Genomic DNA, 15,935 nt, shown 5'->3' with positions numbered 1-15,935 from the left:
CGGCATGCACTGGACGTTACAATCCAGTTGGCGAGGTTTTACATTGGATTCCCTTGTTTATAGTCAGGCCTAGCATCATAGTCTTTGCTGTCTTGCACCCAAAGACCCAATAAGTCTGATGGAAACCCACCCGTTGAGTCAAAACTTTATTTGGATAGTCTGTAGAGCATCTACAACATGTCAACTAACTATCTACAAACCTTAACCCTAGCCCTAATCTTAACCCTTATCCCATAGCCCTAGCAAGCAGTTGCTTATCAGTAGATTGTTTGTTGATAGTATAAGATGGACTATCCAAGTAAAGTGTGTCCCCCCTTAAATCCTTATGGTTACACAGATGGCAGGTGAGCACATTGTCCCTCTGTATACCCGGCTAGCCATGCCATGTCAATCAGTGGAGGGCTTTGTGGGACTGTACGACTCATGACTCACATCTCATCATGTCTTGAGGCTTTCATTCTTGTCCGTTACCCGTCTGTCTGGCAGAAAGACAGTTGTAAGGTGTCGTTGTCATCAGGACACTTATATTTAGCTACTGCTGCCAACTTTAGTCTATTTAGTAATTTCAGAAAGTAACAACTCCCATTGTTTGACAGAATCAATACTCATTTCTCTGATGTGTCCCGGAAACATATTTTTTGACCTTCAGGCATGAATTCTTTCACTGATGTAACTGATACTCTTATTTCATGCTACGGTCAGCATGTGATGTCATCAAATACTTTAAAAAAAAATAATGTTTATCTGTCATGAGAAAATGTCAAATGGGCCTTTTGATATTGATGCTGTTTTCACATATACTCATACTAGCCTATAACTCCCATTCTGTCCATGGGTTCATCAACTTTGACTTCAAAATGTTACATGGGTGGAGAGCCGAGCAGTAAGTCATCAACTTCACTGTTGGCACCCTAATGTAATTCCGTAGTGAACAGAGACCAAATCAAAAGGGAAATGACATGCGTCTTAAACCCCGTTGCTCATGTCCTCCAGACTTGATTTAGAACGGGGGCAGCTCCCCCAGGTCCGCTCTCTGTAACCTGCAGGTCGATAACTTTCGACAGCCTGATAAACCGTTATTGGCTTACGTGCTGAAAGGCCCATGAATGAGTTACTAAAAACAGAGGCATTGAACCGATCCCCCGCAATACAACAGTGGTGATGGACTAAGAAACAGGAAGAAAGGGCAGCCTCTTAAATGATCCAGAAATATAGTGAGGACATACACTATCGGTAAGCAGACAGTTTGCTGCCACCAAAGGCGAGGGAGGGGTTCCGGATCTCTCGTGGACTGTCTAATAATATAGCTTACATATATTAGTTTGTGCCAGAGCTGCAACACACATTGAGTGTACAAAACATTAGGACCACCTTCCTAATATTGAGTTGCACCCCCTTTTTTCCCCTCAGAACAGTCTCAAATTGGTCGGGGCATGGACTCTAGTAGTTGTCGAAAGCGTTCCACAGGGAGGCTGTCCTATGTTGACTTCAATGCTTCCCACAGTTGTGTCAAGTTGGCTGGGAGTTCTTTGGGTGGTGGACCATTCTTGATAGCATTGCAGTTCTTGACACACTCAAACCGGTGCGCATGGCACCTACTACCATATCTCGTTCAAAAGCACTTAAATGTTTTGTCTTGTCCATTCAACATCTGAATAGCACACACACACACACAATCCATGTCTCAGTTGTCTCATGGCTTAAAAATCCTTCTTTAACCTGTCTCCTTCCATTCATCTATCCTGATTGAAGTGAATTTAACAAGTGACATCAATAAGGGATCATAGCTTTCACCTGGATTCACCAGGTCCAAAAGGCTCCTTAACAGCTTCTACCCCCAAGCCATAAGACTGCTGAACAATTAATCAAATGGCCACCCGTACATTTTACATTGACCCCCTCCCATTGTTTTTACACTGCAGCTACTCGCTGTTTATTAGCTATGCATAGTCACTTGACCCCAACCTACACGTACAAACTACCTCGACTAACCTGTACCTCGGCACATTGACTCGGTACCGGCACCCCCTGTATATAGCCTCGTTATTGTTATATAATTTTGTGTTACTTTTTATTTTGTACTTTAGTTTATTTAGTAAATATTCTCTTAACTCTATTTCTTGAACTGCATTGTTGGTTAAGGGCTTGTAAGTAAGCATTTCACGGTAAGGTCTATATACCTGTTGTATTCGGCTCATGTGACAAATAAAATTTGATTTGATTTGAATTTGGAAATGTCAGCACTGACACAAAGCTTGATTAAATTGATTAGTCAGTTTGTCATTACATGCTGAGTTTACAACTATTAGGTGTCAATTAATGACAACCTGCCTTATGAACTAATGTATTGTTTTACACCTCAGCTTGTGATTAAAGCACATCTATCAAAATAAGGAATCCATTTGGAAAGAAAAATACCTGAACATTAATTATCAACATAATTTACTATGGTAGCATTCACAAAGGCAATGTAACATTTTCGTCCCACGATCAGCATTTAAATATCAACACTTGCATGTGGCCAAAATAGTTCTTAAATGTCAATGGCACAATTCAGCAATGCATTTGGCACTTGCATGAAATTGATCATTTACACATTTTGAACACACTTGGTTCTTCACTGAACCTTTTGACAATAAAGTAATGTAAAAAAGCAAAATGTTTTATCCATAATTCACTCTTACAGTAGGTTGCACAGAACAGACATTAGAGTTGATATTATGAATTCAGACTTTAGTCGCTTTGAAATCTGTATCGCTCATGTCTTTTTCCCTCAGTGTCTTTCTGCTCATGATGTTCCTCGACCCAGAATTGACAGGTTGGCTGCACTTACACACAGACAGAAACGCAGTCCGGTAGTTGTTGTTCATCCACCCATAGAGGATGGGGTTGACGAAGGTCGAGCACATGGCCACGATGTGGAACATGGTGAAAAGCAGCTTGAAGTCTTTCATTTCCAAGACACTGTTGTCAATGTCAATGGCCAACTGGAAGGCGTGGAGAGGCAGCCAGCTCACTGCAAACACCACCACCACGATCACCAGCATCTTAGTGGTCTTCCTCTTGCGCTGGTGGCGGTTGTTCCTCCCTGCCGGACTCACGTGGTTCTTCAGCTTACTCCAGATGCGGATGTAGGCGAAGGAGTTGATGGCCAGCGGCAGGCAGTACTGGAGCAGGAGCATGGAGATACTATAGATGGTGCCGTCCATGCCGCTCCCTGGCCACTTTTCTGTGCAAACCTGAATGGACTGCTCGGGTGAAAGGTCAAACGTCCCATACTCCCGGAAGATGGCGAGCGGGCTGGCCAGGACTGCGCTTATGGCCCACGTCATGATGATGACAGCGGCGCACATGTCCTTGGACATCTTCGTCTCCAGGTGGTAGACGATGCTCCGGTGGCGGTCCAGGGCGATGATGTTGAGCGTGATGGTGGAAACGTGCACGGCCATGCCTTGGGAGAAGGGCAGCATGAAGCACAATGCCTGGCCAAACCTCCACTCCCCATGGAGAGTATTGATCAAAGTAAAGGGCAGACATAGAGTATTCACTAGCAGATCCGCCACAGCCAGGTTCACGATGAAAAAATTGGTGACGGTGTGCAGAGTTTTGAACTTGTACACCACGTATATCACCAGGGAGTTTCCGATGACTCCGAACAGTATGATGGTGCTGTAAGCCAAGATGAGGATCACTTGCACTCCCACCAGCTTGGTGCTGTCCTCCAGGTCTGGAAAGTTGTTGCGGCAGTTTGAGAATTCACAAGCAAGTCTAGAAGAATTCACCCAATCCTCCATTGGAGTTATGTTTACTTGACTTTCAGCATCCATTGGTATCGTTCCCCTCCGGGCCTCAAAAATTCTGCAACAAAGAGGAGGGAGGTCATTTTGATAGAGGACTTACATTTGTTTAAAAACATTTTTAAAGCTTCTTGCCTGCTCATATTTTAGACTGCAGTGAATGATGTCATTGACCATTGGACAAGTTGCTAGCCTCGTGTGAGGCATACCTGTGACATATACATACAAGATCTTCCGCAACATCGAGGGCAGGGCCAAGACATGAGGTGGGCCTATCACAGTGACTCATCGGACTCCAGAGACTACTTGAATTGCACAGCCGGAGACTAGTTGAATTTCGCAGCATATAAATAACAATCGTTCCAACAACCTTTTTTCAAATTTTTTCTCTCACCCCCAAGCCACTGAATAAAATATGACTTGTGTTCTCGCTCGGTTGTTTTACAGCACATTGTAATAAGGATCACCTGACAAACCTAGTTTGTCTCAATACTGTATATATTTATAGATTTTATATTTTACCAGGTAAGATTAAATATCTATTCGACAAGAGACACCTGGATAACAATACACAAAATGTCAGATACATTTACAACATAACACACAAAGCACTGCATTTAAAAACATACATTTACACATTGAGCATGCAAGATGCTTTGGGGAGGTGTGGTGCATCTAGGGTTGAAAACATTGATATCCCCCCCACTTCACTTTAAACCATAGTTTTTACCCTAGCTTTAAATTCATTCAAAGAGACGAGCTCCTGCAATTTCATGCCCTTTTATAGCTTGTTCCAAGTAGAAGGGGCATGAGAACTGTAACTTTTTTTTTTTTTACCAGCTTTATATGGGCCTTAACACAGTCAACAAAACACAGTCATGTTAGTGTAGCTGTAAATATGATTACCTACACTGCTGCAGGGGATTGCTCATCCTGTATCATACTGTTGCACTTTGATGATCAACCGCTATAGGTTTAAATACACTATATATATATATATGTATATAAAATATGTGGACAAATTAGGGGATTCGGCTATTTCAGCCACACCCGTTGCTAACTGGTGTATAAAATCAAGCACACAGGCTTGCAATCTCCATAGACAAACATTGGCAGTAGAATGGCCTTACTGAAGAGCTCAGTGACTTTCAACAAACGACACCTTTCCAACAAGTCAGTTTGCAAACATTTTTGCCCTGCTAGAGCTGCCCCGGTCAACTGTAAGTACTGTTATTGTAAATTGGAAACATCTAGGACCAGCAACGGCTCAGCCGCAAAGTGGTAGGCGACACAAGCTCACAGAACGGGACTGCCGAGTACTGAAGCGTGTAAAAATCATCTGTCCTCGGGTGCAACACTCACTACCAAGTTCCAAACTTCCTCTGGAAGCAACGCCAGCACAATAAATGTTCGTCTGGAGCTTCATGAAATGGGTTTCCATGGCCGAGCAGCTCCACACAAGCCTAAGATCAGCCTTCGCAATGCCAATCGTCGGCTGGAGTGGTGTAAAGGTTGCCGCTATTGGACTCTGGAGCAGTGGAAACGCGTTCTCTGTAGTGATGAATCACGTTTCACCATCGGGCAGTCTGACGGACTAATCTTGTTTTGGTGGATGCCAGAAAAACATTATCTGCCCCAATGCATAGTGCCAACTGTAAGGTTTGGTGGAGGAGGAATAATGGTCTGGGGCTGTTTTTCATGCTTCTGGCTAGTTCCAGTGAAGGGAAATCTTAATGCTACAGCATATAATGACATTCTAGACGATTCTGTGCTTCCAACTTCGTGGCAACAGTTTAGGGAATGCTCTTTCCTGTTTCAGCATGACAATGCCCCCCTGCACAAAGCGAGGACCATACAAAAATTGTTTGTCAAGATCGGTGTGGAAGAACTTGACTGGCCTGCACAGAGCCCTGACCTATACCACATCAAACACCTTTGGGATTAATTGTAACACAGACTGCAAGCCAGGCCTAATCGCCCGACATCAGTGCCCGACCTCACTAATGCTATTGTGGCTGAATGGAAGCAAGTCCCCACAGCAATGTTTCAGCATCTAGTGAAAAGCCTTCACAGAAGAGTGGATGCTGTTATAGCAGCAAAGGGGGGGATCAACTCCATATTAATGCCCGTGATTTTGGAATGAGATGTTCGACAAGCAGGAGTCCACATACTTTTGGTCATTGAGTGTAGATGTAAATGGACTATCAATTTATGTATAGCCTGCATGGGAAACATGGAAAATCATAAAACAAATCTCAGTGAAAACTCGAAGGTAGTAGTAGCCTGTTCCAGTATTTGTCACTCTTATTGTTCCGAGATCATGTCTTGATTGTGGTAATCATAGTGTAGCCTATTATTGATAAGTGTCTAAATTGGAACGCAGTGACTGTACAGTAACGTGCTATACATGACGTCAGAGCTCAGGTTTTCCGCTTCACAGTGCTGTATGGGTTTTGACTGACAGCCGTTATAAACTTCAGCGTGCGACAAGAAGATGCCCTCGTCCTATTTGGGCTACTTTTGCACATTTGTTGTTCTCTGAGTGAGGGAAATGCTGTAAATTGAGAGGAGTCGACGTGTTATGAAAGACGAGACTTTGAGGATTATAATAAATACCCATGATGTCATACAAGCAAACCACACCCATGAATCCATATGTGCAGTTCACATTTCCATATTTGAGAACTCGTGTCATTTACAGAATCAACGTTTTATGATGGCTATGTTAAATCCACAGTTGCAAGGATGATATGTGTTTAACCCTGGATTGGCCTGAAGAGAATGAGCCTATGTTTGTTGTATTGTGAAGAGCAAGCTTTCAAATGATGCCCATCTGATGGTGGGGGGAACAGATCTGTGTTCCAAACACAAAAAAAACTACATGTGTGCTTGTTTCAGTTCCTCAGTGGCAAAGCTAGGAGAGCTCAAAAAAAAACATCTCATAGTTGAAGGCTCTTTCCTTGAGTCAAGTGCCTTGAAATGAACTAGGAGCTGTGCACAGTTTGAAGTGGTGTGTGGCCACTTGCAGACACCAGTTAAACCTCTCACTCAAACCCTTGTAATCGTTTAATGCACTGAATGTTCTTATTATGTTACTGAATGTATCCAGAGTACTTTCAGATTTTGCTATTGACAAATGCTGTGAAAAGTACAGTGAAGTTAAAATGCACATAAAATCCAAAGTGTAATGTTTGGATTCAGTCTTGTGTCACGTGAACTGTTGTGACCTCACCTTTTTGGTCTGATAATTTTGCCATAATCTCCAACGTGTTATCTTTCAATTGCTACCTTGGTCATGCATAAGCAAGCTTTTTATAGTTATTTTGTTCGAAACATTTCAAATGTTGCCCTATCCACATGGGCCCATTTCCCGAGTGTAAGGGGTATTAATGAGCAGCATGTCCTGGTGTCTGTAAATAAGAATTTGTTCTTATGACCTATTCTTAGGATCTGCTGACCTGCCTGTTAAAATAAAGGTTATATTAATTTCAATTCATTTCATTTTGCTGTAGATGTCTAGCTGGTATTCTAACTGACAGTGATCTTAGGAGTGAACGTGGGATTTTAAACAGTCCTGCATGAATACTTCTTGGCCGACAAATGTAATTGTCACTTGTTCCCATTCCCATGTCAATTCATAATAGCACATTACTTGGAACTCATACCAAACATTCATATTGCTTCCTGTGACAACTGAATCAGAATGAAGAGTAATGATAAAGAGTTGATATACTGGCATCCTGCATGGTATACCAAGAAATAGACTAAGTCTACTTTGGAAATCATTCACAACATCTTAGTGCATTCTATAAAAATAAAAAAATTCAAATGATTATGAGGAATTCATGTCTCACGTCATAGGCATTTTACGACGTTCCTACTTCAATTGCATTCGTCTACAACCTACAGAAGGTTCGAAAATATGACATAAGAAATCTTTCATGATATTGTTCCTCCCCCCCCCAAAAAAAAAAAGCTATTCCGAAATGTTGTGTATCTTAGATTAGAAGTTGGGGATGCTGTAGATATGCTATCAAGATTATAGTTGTAGCCTACAGAAAATATATAGCATTAAATAGGCTATACATTTGATTGAATTCTTAACTAAACATCATATTTTCCCATCAGCAAGTAGCTGCTATAGAATAATCCACTCACCTTGATCCGCAACAGACGCATTCGTTATACTTCAGATGGTACCCCTTTTTGTCAAAACATTCTTTTGAAAGGTTCTCATCATCTTATTAGTATTTTCAAATTAACATGAAATAATTCCCTATATTCAAGTTGCAGCATTTTTTTAAAAATCACCACATGTCCTAGATATCAATACTTGTTATTGTATCGCACGTCAAGTAGTAGACATATCTAGGAAACTAGACAACAAGCCGCTGACTAACTGAACGGTGATATATATTGGCAAAACTCCCCCGCTTTTTTTCTACGAGGAATGTGCGCAACAAGACAAGCGCAACAAGACAAGAGCACAGCGCACGCTGTGGACTCCTGTCTTGAAAGGAGCGCATCTTATGTGTGGCCAGTTTCGAGAGGGAGGCGGAGATGATGAAGCGCTCTGAATGACATTATTACCCTGACAGAAATAAACATTGCCTCAAGGGAGAAAGGCTATGCCTTATAAATGATTTCAGAACCATTTCCAGTTCAAACAAACAAGACACCAAAAGATATCCCGGAGGTAAGCTACCTGGGTCATTCCATGAAATGAGGATCTTTTGCGTTGCTTTAATATTTTAAGTAGACATTGTGCAGTCATATTGAATTTATATTATGAAATTAAATTAAGTGCCCTTTTATATAGACTACATGGGAATTTGGTTGTACCAGTTTTTGTCAAATACAGTTATTTTGAATGGTTCTTAGCAACTTATCAGTAGTTCTGTATGTAGTTCTGTTCTTGAGCTGTTCTTATCTAATGATGTTCTGTATTATGTTATGTTTTGTGTGGTCCCCAGGAAGAGTAGCTGCTGCTTTTGCAACAGCTAATGGGGATCCTAATAAAATACCAAATACATCAGTCTTTTAACATGAATTTAGCTTCTTATGACTGGGGGCAGTATTGAGTAGCTTGGATGAATAAGGTGCCCAGAGTAAACTGCCTGCTACTCAGTCCCAGTAGCTAAGATATGCATATATATGCATATATATTAGTAGATTTGGATAGAAAACACTCTGAAGTTTCTAAAACTGTTTGAATGATGTCTGTGAGTATAACAGAACTCATATGGCAGGCGGCAACCTGGGAAAAAAACCCAACCAGGAAGTGGGAAATCTGAGGTTTGTACGTTTGCCGATCCAATATACAGTGTCTATGGGGTCATATTGCACTTCCCAAGGCTTCCACTAGATGTCAGCAGTCTTTAGAACCTTGTTTGATGTTTCTACTGTGAAGGATGAGGGAATAAAAGCTGATTGAGTCAGGGCTCTGGCAGAGTGCCACAAGCTCACTCTGGCGCGCCCCCGTGAGAGTTAGCTGCGTTCCATCGCATTTCTACAGACAAAGGAATTCTCCGGTTGAAACATTATTGAAGATTTATGTTTAAAAAATCCTAAAGATTGATTCTATACATCGTTTGACATGTTTCTACGAACTGTAATGGAACTTTTTGACTTTTCGTCTGGCCTGCGTGTCATCAATTTGGATTTTGGAACTAAACGCGCAAACAAAAAGGAGGTATTTGGACATAAATTATGGACGTTATTGAACAAAACAAATATTAATTGTGGAACTGGGATTCCTGGGAGTGCATTCTGATGAAGATCATCAAAGGTAAGTGAATATTTATAATGCTATTTCTGACTTCTGTTGATTCCACAACATGGTGGGTACCTGTATGGCTTGTTTTTGTGTCGACCATGAGGTCGAATAAATTGTCCGTAGAGCTCTGAGACAGGATTGTGTCGAGGCACAGATCTGGGGAATGGTACCAAAAAATGTCTGCAGCATTGAAGGTCCACAAGAACACAATGGCCATCATTCTTAGAGCTGGCCGCCCGGCCAAACTAAGCAATCGGGGAAGAAGGGCCTTGGTCAGGGAGGTGACCAAGAAACCGATTGTGACTTTGACAGAGCTCTAGAGTTCCTCTGTGGAGATGGATGAACCTTCCAGAAGGACAACCATCTCTGCAGAACTCCACCAATCAGCCCTTTATGGTAGACTGGCCAGACAGAAGCCACTCCTCAGTAAAATGCACATGACAGCCCGCTTGGAATTTTCCAAAAGGCACCTAAAGACTTGACACAAATTATTTGGTTTGATTGAACCAAGATTGAACTCTTTGGCTTGAATGCCAAGCGTCACGTCTGGAGGAAGCCTGGCACCATCCCTACCGTGAAGCATGGTGGTGGCAGCATCATGCTGTGGGGATGTTTTTCAGCGGCAGGGGCTGGGAGACTAGTCAGGATCGAGGCAGATGAACGGAGCAAAGTACAGAGAGATCATTGATGAAAACATGCTCCAGAGCGCTCAGGACCTCAGACTGGGGCGAAAGTTCACCTTTCAACAGGACAGCGATCTTAAGCACACAGCCAAGACAACGTAGGAGTGGCTTCGGGACAAGTCTCTGAATGTCCTTGAGTGGCCCAGCCAGAGCCCGGACTTGAACTGAATTGAACATCTCAGGAGAGACAATGCTCCCCATCCAACTTGACAGAGCTTGAGAGGATCTGCAGAGAAGAATGGGAGAAACTTAAAAAATACTGGTGTGCCAAGCTTGTAGCGTCATACCCAAGAAGACTCGAGGCTGTAATCGCTGCCAAAGGTGTTTCAGCAAGTACTGAGTAAAGGGTCTGAATATTTACGTGAATGTGATCATTCAGTTTATTTGTAATAAATCAGCAGAAATAAAAATGTTTTTGCTTTGTCATTGTGGGGTATTTTGTGTAGATTGATGAGGAAAAAAAACTATACATTTTAGAATAAAGTTGTAACGTAACAAAATGTGGAAAAAGTCAAGGGGTCTGAATACTTTCCAAAGGCACTGTAGACACTTCCAGTTGATTTGAGTATCCAGTGTATTGGACATTGCAAGTCAATAGATGCTAGTCAGCCTGCAAAATAAACACTTCTAAGATAAAGATGACTAAACTAGAAAATATACATTTCCTGAAAATGTGTGGGCATGCTTCAGCTGAATAAAAATATTTGTAGCCTACCATAGCCATTTGATATATTGAATGAGCCAAATTATTTCGAAAGGCATAAAACTAATTTGATTGTAATGTTGCAATGTTTTACATCAAGGGTAGTAAACCCTCCTCCAGGAGAGCTAATGGGTGTGCAGGTTTTTAATTCCAGTCCCCCTCTAACAAACCACATTCTAGTAATGAGCTGCTCAACCAGACCTTGATAAACTCTCTGTTTTTGAGCAGTGCTTGATCAAAAGCCTGCACACCCAGTAGCTCTCCGGAGGCGAGGGCAGATTACTGTTTGATTTTAGAAATGCGCACCTCTTTCCCTGCTTTCGCCTGATGACGCGACGGGCCATAGCCCGGTGTACCCCGGGCCAGATTAATCAAACCCCCCTCATTGCCTCGAGGGAGGAAGTCTATGCCTTAACGATGAATTATTTCTCATCCATTTCCAGTTCAAACACACGCATTGAAACTCAGACTCGTAGTACGACAACGTCACGGCTAATATCATCCAGAAGATATGCCTGAGGTAAACTACCTGTTACAAGTTATCAGCATGCAATCGGATTTGTTTTTTAAAGCAGCTAAGGGCTGCGTTGATGCAACCGTCATCTAAATCAAATCATATTGTATTCGTCATATGCATCGCCGACAACAGGTGTGGACTAACAGTGAAATGCTTACTTACGGGGCTCTTCCCAACAATGCAGAGAAGGAAAATGGTGAAATAATAGAAAAGTAATAACAGATACACAATGAGTAACAATAACTTGGCTCTATACAATGGGTACCAGTACCGAGTCAATGTGCAGGGGTACGAGGTAATTGAGGTAGATATGTGCATATAACCAGGAATAAAGTGACAGATCGTAAACAGTAGCAGAAGCACATGTGGTGCTTCAAAAACGGTCAATGCAGATAGTTAAATAGCTACCCGGACTAACTATTTAGCAGTCTTATGGCTTGGGGGTAGAAGCTTTTCAGGGTCCTGTTGGTTCCAGACTTGGTGACTCGGTACCGCTTGCTGTGCGGTAGCAGAGAGAACAGTCTATGACTTGAAGTCTTTGGCAATTTTTAGGGGCCTTTCTCTGACACCGCCTGGTATAGAGGTCCTGGATGGCAGGGAGCTCAGCCCCAGTGATGTACTGGGCCATACGCATTACCCTCTTTAGTGCTTTTTGGTCAAATGCCAAGCGGTGATGTAGCCAGTCAAGATGCTCTCAATGGTGCAGCTGTATAACTTGTCAGGCCACATCCAGTAGGCCCGTGTCACTGAGCAGCTCACGGCTGTTGTTTCAAATCAAATTTGATTTGTCACACGTGTTCTGCAGATGTTATTGCGGCTGTACCGAAATGCTTGTTTTCCCCATGTAATCTGGGAGAGTTTGCAAGCCCTGCCACATAAGATCTAAAAGTTGACATTCGGTGTTTGTCATCTAAATAGCCTACAACATAGAAGTTTGCAAAGTCAAATGATATATAATATTGTCTGTTTTTATTTAACACCCATTTTTATAATTTCCCATTCTGCTCTGAATGTGCCTCTATGGACCGGTACTGATGTGAAAGCCACTGCTGAGTCTGCACGGTTCCTCCGTAGGCTACTGACAGGAAATGCAATAATCAGGAGACAATGAGACTTTAACAAAGGGAAACCATGGAGTTGATCCATATCAGGCCGTGCCGCAGGTAATTGCACCTCTAGTTCTGTTGCCACCATTATGGTTCAAGACCTCACGTGGCCTCAAATTAAGTTAGTCTGCCAAGCCTCCTTATAGCCAAAGCCCTTGGTACTAATACGCAGATGGTTAAATAGTGACACAAACCATGAAGTGATGAATACATGGGGCATACTGAGAGCTTCAGCACGTCAAGGCAATTATAACATGCATTAGAGCCCATAGGCTCTGGCAAATTCCTCTGACTGGCTTGCAAACCACTCAAACAAGTACATGTGGTTGTTGACCTCGTTTTAAAGTCAATGTCAACTTGCGAGCAAGAAGCCCCATTGTCTCATTTTAAAATCTAAGAATTCCCAGAAGACTTACAAGTCGTAACCAGAAGAGGGTATGAAATCCCCCTTAACAAACAGGCTAGAGTAGAAACCTTGGCTAACACAAGCCTGTACATTGTAATATAAAGTGGTATTCTGAAACACCTCTCAGATATGGCCACAGTCTCTAAAAGGAGAGCTCTCCTGCACCCTCAGGGCAGGCCAGTCAGGCAGATGCTGCAAACCACAAACAAGTTAACTAAATTTCCTTGTAATTTAGCCACAATTGTGTCAATCTGACTAATCCAGGGCTCTCCAACCCTGTTCTTGGAGAGCTGTCATGTAGATTTTGTGAAAAAAATAACTTGGCTATGCCCAATGTTGGTTAGCCATAGGTCTGAAAAGCAGGTGAAACATCATTGTTCAAGTCCATCAGCAATATACCATGTCTATCAGGAAGCAAGGTAAGACCCAAGTGCAGACTGCAGTAGCCCCGGTGTCAGGGGCTCTTAATCTAGTCCATTAAATAACACAATGCCCCAATATCACCTGTCTGTAATGAACACGATGGGAGACAGAGAGCTGTTTTTCAAGCGCAGGGAGTGCTATGATATATTGTCCTCATAGACGGCAGGATGACGATATAGATTGTAATTTGTGCCGAGAAAATGAATGGAATGAAATGGATTGCTATCAATGAGCTCAGTTGTATGAGAGCAGGACGTAAGCACAAGGGATGATGCAGTAAACAGTTACATCGATTCTCAGAAGGCCTACAGTCTATCTAAATGAACAGATGTGACACACGGTCTGTAAGATGTACAGGGCGGTAATTCCTATTGTTTACATCCGTAAGACTAACGGCTATGAATGGTGAAGGCCGCTGCCATTCAAGATGGATGTTGTGTTACATATTGCTCTGACTGCTTTCATTGCATTTCCAGTACGTTGGGTTTTTCTTATAGAGATTGCTCAAGAGGCCTATGACATCAGCAGGTACACCTAATGCTCTTGGGACAAACATGATAGGATCTTACACAATACCGCCAACACTTCATGTCAGTTTGACAGCTGTTCCGATGACAACTTTGGCCCGAGACCTCTCAAGCAGTATCAATTGAGCGATTTTGAGCTCAAGAGTAATGAAAAACTCAAGGTGTGGTCTTTTCTTACGGCGGTGTGGACATTTAGGCAGGTTTTTGAGGGTTACGCCGTGCTAATCCACTTTAGTTCCATCTCTAGCCTCACCTCCAATTTCCAAGGCTCTACTCTGTGAACCTAAATTGAATCATCCCGACGGTCGAACTTCAATCATCTTCATCAGGGGAAAATAACTGGCCAATTTGCATTCATAACATGACGAACGGGGTCCATCGACTAGGCGACTGGCACCGTGTTTCCAGTGTGAGTATAATCAGTTTAGCCTAGTGTTGCCATCCACATGGTTTCTCATGGCCGGGGCTAATGGGCTATGTGCTGTCTGGCAGACCTTATCACGGGAACAAAATGTATCGCAATTACTGCCACTGCGGCCGCACGGCATTTACCCCTCGCTTTTAATAAAGCCGCGGCAGAAAGCGAGCTGCACTCGCCATTTCTAAAGATTTCGGGCAGTCGGATCAGTCCATCACGCAGGACTGCAGAGAACACGAGGAGGGAATCAGATCATAGCTAAGGTTGCCACAACTACTTTTTCACCCTTTGTGTCACTTTCTGGTTCTCTGTGCCAAGGTCGAAATGTAGGCAATGCTGTTGAGGGAGGTAAAGTTACAACTAGAAGCCTCTGTGGTGGAGGGAACCAAAGCTTCAAACACTTCGATAAGGGCTTTGTGGATACGGTGTCTTGACATTCTTCAGATTAAACCATCAAGGCTAACTGGTATTACCTGGTCAAAGTCTTGCAGAGTCCTGCTCTTTGAACAAGCTCAACAAGCTCACCTAATGATGCTTAACCACGCGAATCAACCAAATGAAGAACCCATATGGGGGGAAAAATAAATACGTATCTCAGAACACAACACAATACAATCTGTCTCATGGTAGGCCAAAAAGCCCCCAACACGCCACGCCTCCAAGTCTTCTAATTGGCTGCTGCAGCTACAATGTATTTTGTCAAAATACATTTTTATTGTACTTGACACATACCAAAAGCAATTATTACAAAAATGATATAGATCTTATCTTACACCGCACACGCTGTTCAAAATTAAAATACATCCAACCCCGAAATGCTCTCAATGCCCCCAGGGTGCTCCCGGAACCTTCATTCATATAGAGCCAACATATTAAGGAACTGACAGTACAAAATTGCGCCGGAGAAGAAGGCAGATGTTTTACGTGCCCCCATCCGATTTTGTTTCTTTGTTTGTTCATTTGCGTTGTTTGTAAATAAATAAAAATGACTTGTTTTGTAAATAATGTTGCCGCTACCGTCTTATGACCGAAAATAACTTCTGGACATCAGGACTGTGATTACTCACCACGGACTGGCAGAATCGCTGGAGGGCGGGCTGCCTTCTGAGAATTCGTAGGCGATCGAATAAATCCCCACTTCCTTCCATTCTGCTAGCAAACGTGCAATCTCTGTTGTATTTGATGCATGTGACTAATAAGATTTGATTTGATCTGTGTCTCTTGTTTTCTTCCTACCTCCACTGCACTCACCTCTGAGCTTTCTCTGCTAAGCCTAGCATCCTTTTCCACAGCACTGGCACCAGAAGACCAGGGGACCACACTGCCTGTGCTGGGCCCAGCAATATCCTAGTTGTGAATGAATAAACACATTTATTAGATTATGAGATTTATTAGATTATAGACTACTGAATGAATACCTAATAGATGACCATTGGCGCATGAAAGCCTAGCTACTTATATTGCAAATATAAATGCCTGGCTGTCATACATAATGGTTAATTAGTATTACATATAGGTAATATATAATATAGAGCCAAAATATAAATAAATTGGCATTACATGTGTCTCTCTCTATCAC

At 42.5% G+C, this 15,935-nt stretch overlaps 1 protein-coding gene across 1 annotated transcript; it reads right to left on the bottom strand.

Annotated features, from left to right (window-relative positions):
* Positions 1-2,452: 2,452 nt before the first annotated feature.
* On the bottom strand, positions 2,453-8,276 carry LOC112262269 (neuropeptide Y receptor type 2-like). The gene is made up of 2 exons (XM_024437959.2): positions 7,956-8,276; positions 2,453-3,858 (listed from the first exon to the last, which is right to left on the bottom strand). Exon 2 carries the CDS (start codon positions 3,825-3,827, stop codon positions 2,727-2,729), a length of 1,101 nt encoding a protein of 366 aa, XP_024293727.1. The 5' UTR covers positions 3,828-3,858; positions 7,956-8,276; the 3' UTR covers positions 2,453-2,726.
* Between the last annotated feature and the right edge of the window lie 7,659 nt (positions 8,277-15,935).

This window comes from Oncorhynchus tshawytscha, linkage group LG11 (assembly GCF_018296145.1).
Source record: "Oncorhynchus tshawytscha isolate Ot180627B linkage group LG11, Otsh_v2.0, whole genome shotgun sequence".
Taxonomy (NCBI): domain Eukaryota; kingdom Metazoa; phylum Chordata; class Actinopteri; order Salmoniformes; family Salmonidae; genus Oncorhynchus; species Oncorhynchus tshawytscha.
The sequence above is the reverse complement of the archived record's forward strand: the minus strand, read 5'-3'. Positions and strand labels throughout refer to the sequence as shown.

Bases quoted from the DNA above. Each gene is read 5' to 3' on its own strand.
- LOC112262269 (XM_024437959.2), bottom strand. From the start codon at position 3,827: ATGGATGCTGAAAGTCAAGTAAACATAACTCCAATGGAGGATTGGGTG.